The 7,360-nt window shown below is 38.7% G+C and overlaps 1 protein-coding gene across 3 annotated transcripts in view; it reads right to left on the bottom strand.

Annotated features, from left to right (window-relative positions):
• Nucleotides 1–7,221, bottom strand: part of sesn1 (sestrin 1) — a 75,649-nt gene extending 68,428 nt beyond the window's left edge. For 2 of the 3 annotated variants that reach the window (XM_088927246.1, XM_088927252.1), the window contains exons 1-2: nt 7,170–7,216; nt 5,873–6,888 (exon numbers count right to left, since the gene is read on the bottom strand). In XM_088927246.1, coding sequence (XP_088783372.1) covers nt 5,873–6,148 — 276 coding nt within the window. In that variant the 5' untranslated portion in view covers nt 6,149–6,888; nt 7,170–7,216. Of the gene's footprint in view, nt 1–5,872; nt 6,889–7,169 lie in introns of all 3 variants that reach the window. The other variant, XM_088927260.1, reaches the window with a different exon arrangement.
• Nucleotides 7,222–7,360: the final 139 nt, after the last annotated feature.

Below are 7,360 nucleotides of genomic sequence, written 5' to 3' on the forward strand. Positions count from 1 at the left end.
TTGCAGTTGTGCTGTCTCTGTGAACACGTCATTAGAACATATATAGATATATACATACATGTAAATATAAAATATAATGTATATTTAGTCTGGAAAAACCAAGACACGTGAAATCCATTTTCTACTTGGGTAAGAATTTTTTGTAGCCAACAATTTGTCATTAGTAAGACCTCATTTAGAATATTGTGTACAGTTGTGACCATCATGGTATAGCAAACATATTGCTTCTTTGGAATAAGTCCAGGGAAGAGCAACCATTCTGAGAAAATCACCGGGCGGAAGGAACGGAATTGTTTGGTGTTGAACAGAGATAATTATGAGGGACCCGAAATGCTCAAAGCCAATGACAAAGTCAACTTAGCAGATTTCTTCCGAATGAGCAGGGAAACACTTACGATTACACCAGGGGAAGCTATATGAAAGTAATTATAAAGTTCAGAACAAGGGGCACTTTTGGGTTGTGGGAGTAGGGAATACGCTGTCCTGTCATGGTGTTGAAGCCCGTACTTTGGCTTCTTTCAACAAACATCTGGATGAGATCCTTGGATCAATTGACCACTTACTACTAAATGGGCTTCATGTTCCATAAGTCTTCCTTCCATTTGTATGTGCTTAGACAGCATGTTAATGAATTACCTCAGAACCTCCAATAAAACTGGGATTGCCAAATACATTTGTATGTTTAAAAAGATGAAGAAATATGCTCTGGGTAAAATACTTTACTCACATCATCAATTCTTTTTAAGTTCATTTTGCATTGGCTACCTGTTTAGTAGAGTAAGACTCCACTCCACTCTGGATCTTCATATTTATAAAAAAACAAGCCTGAATGTTTTTATCTCCGTCATACCACATACAGTGCTTTGACCCTTCACACAAACTCTTCCTATTATGTTACTTTCTGTGAAATTACAGAGCGACGTATACCCATTTCTTAAAATGTAATACATTTATTTAGAACCTTAATGCTCAGACTTCTAACGATAAAATACTGTAAATCACACTTGTAGCACAAACAGAAATATGCTGAGTAGTTTCATATGTATTCAGATTTGTGAAATCAAAATTTCCCCATCACTATACAGGGGCATTGGAACAAAATACAGACCACATTGTGAGCACCTGATTAGCTGCTGGCCCCACTAACACCTCTTCCAGCAGCAACCCTAGCTCTTCCAGGAGGTCTCCCATCCAGCTACTGACCAGGCTTCAGTGGGTTATCAATTGTGAGCTGCTGGGCTATTTAGCTGCTGGTTAACAAAAAGTAAATTCTGCTCCCAGGTTTAGGTCTGAAGTATGTTTTTCTCTAAGATTTACCAGTACTTTGTTCTTTCTATCTTCCCATTAGTCTTAATAGGCTTCCCAGTCCCTGTTGATAAGAAGCAGATCTATAGAATAATGCTGCTACCACCATGCTTGACAATAGCAGTGACTGACTGTTTCTCTTTGCTGGGTTTGCATTAGATGTAACGCTTTGCAATTAAACCAAAAAATTCAAATTCTGTCTTGTCTGACCATAAAATGTGTTTCCATTGTCACTTATGTGCACTGTTGCAAGTCCTGAGATGGGTTTTTTTCAGTTCCACACAACCCTTCTCTGTGGAGTATTAGTGGCTCATACACATTTTCTCTCATCCCAGCTCTTGACTTCTGTCTGGCTACATAGTTTGGAGGGACAGTCTGATCTAGTCTGTGTCTGTGGGGCCTGATCGACACTACACTTCCTAATGATCACCTTCATAGTGTTCAGTGTTGTTGTTATGGAACCTTTCTCCTGATCTACATTTCTATTTCCGAGTTTGAAGGCTCCTTTGTCTCCACTGAAATCTTGAATCCTTGTTTGAAATTCACTACCAGACTGATCACTTGATCATGAATATAATTATATTAAGGTATTGTTTAACAACTTGAGTATGACCACAATTTATTGTTCTTTTTCATTTTCAGTTGTTTTTCAAACTCTGCTTTCAAGACAGTATCAAGATAAAGCAAAATTTATATGTAATACTTAAGGAGGAATGCCACCTTAGAGAAAGGTTAAAATTAAGAGCTTGTTATAATTATGTTATGTCCATAGGCTTTTTCGTGTTACAATTATAATGATGTATCAATGAACTGCTCCTATAACACAGTGATGCCAATAGTGCCAGCAGTGACCCCTGTGAGAAGCCAACCACTTGTGATCAGCATAAACACGCTCTCATTTGTCATTATGGAAGAAAACATGCCAGCTCCCAGTTTCCCTGTCTCTTGGCATGGATGTTATATTCAAAGTCCCTTATAAAAGTGCTGCAAAATGAAAATAATTTTCAATTCCAAAATTAAACACATTACTGACCAAACGTCTAAGTTTTACAGAACTCTCAGGAAACCAAAAACTGTATACTAATGCCCAAATACTGTAAGATCCACTCTATATAGGACAAATGGAAAATTATCATTTACGTTTGGCTTAGACAACCCTCCTTTTCTACTTCTACCAAGATTCTTACTCACAGAATGTGAAATTAATCTGATTGAATTAATTATACTGCACTAGAGGTTCTTCCTCAAATCCTCAAACACAGTTGACCTACTTTTTCCTCAGACTCACGACTGGCTGGAGTTTAGGAAGAAACCCAGTGGTTCCCATGGGATATTTTTTCTATAAAACAAACATTTTTTTTGTTTTACGAGATGCTCCTATTCCACATCTAGCTGATATTGGTCACAAAGAAAAGATGTTTCAATGTGTGCAAGATATATAGATATATATAGAGGACGTCTTACTTGCAAAAGCACAGAGTGCCAGTAACAGCCACTGTTTTTTTAATGATACCCCTGAGTTATTTTAAAAAACGCACATCCTCACAAACCAAGTGATAAAGATTTCTAGGTATCATGTAACACCTTACAAATAAATCTGAGCGGAGTGTGTTATTTATAATTTAAAAAAACAATAAAACTTTTAACACACCAAGAACATTAGCCAGGGTGGCAGAGCAAGCAATATGAATGGTGTTTATGATAGTGTGCAATTAAATACAATAAGGGAATACACCAGCATGCACTGTACAGTGAAAATCCAATCATCCCCGTTTCTCACTTTTCTCTCCCCTGCCCTCTGGTAAGCGTTATAAGAGCATAAAGGCACAAACTTCCAGATTCAGAGACAGCTTCTTCCTACAAGTTGTCAGATTATTGAATTCTACCCCTGAATCACACTGATGTTTTTTCTTCTTCTCACACTGCTTGTCTAACTTGTATTTAAGGTGTATATTATTTAACTTTGTTGTTGCTGCTGCTGCTGCTCTGTTTATGTTTTGGTGCTTCATTGATGTATTTGTATTAGAGCATACGTGTAAATAAGCATTTCATTGCACTTGTGCATATGACAATAAACTGAACTGAAACTGAACTGTACTGTAACAGAGATTAATCTTTCAATAGCAGCATTTACCACTGTAATAGACTCTAGGAAGAGTAACACCATCTATATCAGAATATCTGTATTTCCAAATTTCCAATTACTATATTGGTATAACAATACTGACACTAGTAATATAATACTGATCATCATTTTGCACCATGGCATAAGCTTGTCTTTTTGTTGACACTTGTTTATGAAAGAAGCAGCAGTTCTGCAAGAATTGTTAAAAGAGCACCAGTTGAGTGTCCTTAAGTGTTCACAAATGCAGCCAAGGGAAAAACCGTTTCCTTAACAATTCTAAAAGCACATCCAAGAAAAGAGTGGAGTAGAACAATCCTTTAAGGAGGAGCAGTCTTCTCTTTCCTCTCTGAAGTATTTAATACATTCACATTTTTAATCCACAGTCTTAAGAGCAGTAAATTGTTACATTCATCCTAATGTTTTGGATAAAACAGTCACACAAAAATTGTGTTTGGCAAAAAGAACAATAAAATGATCAAACAAAGTCTTCTGCAATTTGTCAGACCAGATTCTGTGACCATATGTCCTCAACTCAACTGTTAATTTATGTATTTTTTCAGAGAATCCACTTGGGACCCAACTTTGTCTTCAAAGAAATATTAAGTAGACCTTGGCTGCAATGACAGTTTTTAAATAAATAAAATGACAAATTTACACATCACAGCATATGCAATTTAGATCAAAAAAGTGTGCCATGACAGAAAATTCCCCTACAACAAGTCTGCTTCACAGCAAATGCTTTGTGTTAAAAATTAGTTTCATCAGATATTCAAATGTCACCTTTCTATGAGCAAGGCTACTCTTAATTAAAGGGTATATACAGGACTCCCCAGTCAACCACCTTTCGTGGATTTTAGTATAAGACATAAAGCACAATGTGTTCTGTTCAAACATAACTGTCCGCTCACAGACATGGCAAGCCTTCAAGACCCACAGATGAACAATTCACGAAAGCCTGTCTGTGGACAACGCCACCTGTGCAGCTCTTTTACAACTGTAAGCAACTTTCTTTTTTTAAGATAAGATCACTTTATTGGCCATGTACAATTTCTTGTCTTAGGAATTTGTCTTTTCGCATACCTCAATTTGCTCTCCATGGGACACACAGACACACAGACAGGGAGAGAAGCTTGGGGTCAGAGCGCAGGGTCAGCTATTTATACGGTGCCCCTGGAGCAGCTGGGGTTAAGGGCCTTGCTCAGGGGCCCAACGGAGCAGGATTCCTCTGCCGGCCGATGGATACAAACCGGCAACCTACCAGCCACAGGCGCAGATCCTTAGCCACAGAGCCACCGCACCACCCCTCACCTGAAGATGTATCTCTGCACTAATTCAAATGCTTCAATTGCTTTTCAACAGTGGATGCAAGTACAGTAGGAGGTTTTAAAAACCATAAGAAGCTATAAAGCAATACATCAATCATCAGTGCAATTGCTCAACTAAAATAATAAAAATTACACCTTTACAGTCACAAATGACAACAGCTTAGTGTCAAAAGGTGTGTATTTTAAATATAAATCCAGAATTTACATAAAAAGAATTGTCTGGATGGGCTCCTTGGATCAAGTGACTGCTAGATACCAAATGGAGTATATCGGCCTCCTCTTATTTGTAACCTTTCGTATAAACTTATGGTGGTACATTGTGATTGATTGATTGATTGATTATTAAGTTCTATGTGTTTCTGACCAGTATATCGGAGAGTTTCGTGAAGTGGCGTGATATCGTGGATTCTGGCAAGCTTTACCTATTGAAAGGAGCTGTAAGCTCATGTTAATTAACTGAACGTATTTCACGTCATGCCAACTGTCTTGGGATAGCCGTGTGCATGCCATTTCAAATGAGTCAACTATAACCAACATCTTCACAAATTCACTTAAAAACACGTTGACCAGGATTTGTAGCCGATGGACATAGATGCATTACTGCATCATCGGACTGGAAGACTGAAAGACAAAGCAACAGCTCTGAACTGGTGGATGGATGGTGATACAACTGCTCAAAGTCACATTCACAGATAGTTCAGGAATGATAAACCTGCGCACAGGTGCACTGTTGCAGAACAGCAGCACACCTTTGCACAACATTTCCTGACAGGGTTTCTGGTTTCCAGATGTGAATTACTGTAGTACCAATGAATCAAACTCATTAAACCTTGGAAGCTGAGAAACGTACAATATCGATTTAACGTGTCTGACATGGTGGATCTCGCCATAGAGATATCATTGCGTACATTCTTTTGGGATCTTTCTCGGGATTAACAGAAAATAATCCAAACCAACTGTAACAAAAGCCTCTGGCAAACAACTGAGAAAAACGAGGACCAAAAGCCAACAGCTACACATCATGAATAACTGAAGTGGAAGTCTTACAACGGGTTTACACAAGTATTAATTAATGCTGGTGCTTCACGTTCAGCACCAAGAAACCTCTCTTTCCTACCTGCACACTCCTGAGCACACAGTCGGACCTCTCTCTGACATCAGCGTGTGGACACCTTCTGGAGAGCATGAGCAGGCGAGCCAGCATGTCGTTCAAGTCGTCCGGGGAGCGGGCAGGTGAGCCAGGGGTCCGGGGCACCCCGCAGACGGGGCCGATCTTTTCCGCTCTGCTCATCACGTCCTGTCTGATGTTTTCCATGGCCGCTTCTCTGGAGTTGGCATCTCTGCTACCCAGCCCATCCCACCTCCCTGCAGCCGACCGAACAATACCCTCCATCTTCCAGCGCTTGGCTTTAAGTTTCTACTTCACGTACTGTACTACACTTTTGGGAGCTGTGTTTACTTTCTGCGACCAGGCGAATACTTGGATTTTTAAAATACGTACATTATTTTTTCAGTCCTTGCTACGTCAGGGGTTGTTTACTCTCCTCAGTGAGCAACCACTATATTTTAAATCAGAACTCGAGAAAACCGTAAGATCATTCTAAAACTAAATCTCCGGTTTAGTTTAATTCCGTTATTACTTGTTAGAATATTGTTCAACATAAAACCACATTAACATTAAAAATGTTTTTTTTTTGCTTTGCACTTCTAGTATAGTGCGCTGATCTTCTGATAAAATCTACAATAAATTTAACTGCAGTTGGCGTGCAGAAGGCTTCATTCGATAAAACCTGCCGAACATTAGCTTGTCAGTGTGTTAAAACTACAAGGAAATAAAAATAACACGTTTTCACATGCAAACTAAATGAAATAAAATCCAACTTTTCTGTTCAAAGCTTGCGCTGAGAAATTCAGAACTCTAGCTGTGGGCAGATGTAATACTCCTTATTTTTTTTATTAGTAAGGGCATGTCTGACAGCTTTCCCTTTTACTACTGGGATGAATGACATATTTACCCATTTGGGTTTCATAGGGAATTCGTTTTTGTTGTGATTAAAAATGATTTCTGCACTTTTTAAAACTGTTACACTTCACATGAGTTACCCAGTTGTTTTACGTCGTTTGCTGTTTTACCTGCAGATGAAAAAAAGTAAAATGCAAGAAAATATCACGCAAGTTATGTAAACATTTTCATGCAAACATTTAAATTGCACTTACATTACAAAAGCCAAACCATACACATATCTCATTCACTAAAACACATTGACATTAGATTAAAATACCCAATAAAATGGACAGTCATCCGTTAGCTTTGCTCTGTAAGTAGAGCATACAGTATAGTCCGGCACTTAAGTATTTTGTATGCTAAACATGAAATAAGAGCACGGCGTATTAAATACATTGCTCAAACCTACATGCCCATGTCCAAAAGTCCTGCAGCGATTGCTCCCGTTTCAGCACTGACCACTACGAAACTCCTCACTACCAAGCAGAAGGCTTGCTATTAATGACGGTTCGCTTACTCAATTGAATTTCATGAATGCAAAGTAGAGGCGGGTGCTCTCGATCACTGCTCCAATAGACAACACCAGAGGGCGTTCCTCGT

The sequence above is a fragment of the Atractosteus spatula genome, chromosome 2 (genome assembly GCF_055471065.1).
Source record: "Atractosteus spatula isolate fAtrSpa1 chromosome 2, fAtrSpa1.hap1, whole genome shotgun sequence".
NCBI lineage: Eukaryota > Metazoa > Chordata > Actinopteri > Semionotiformes > Lepisosteidae > Atractosteus > Atractosteus spatula.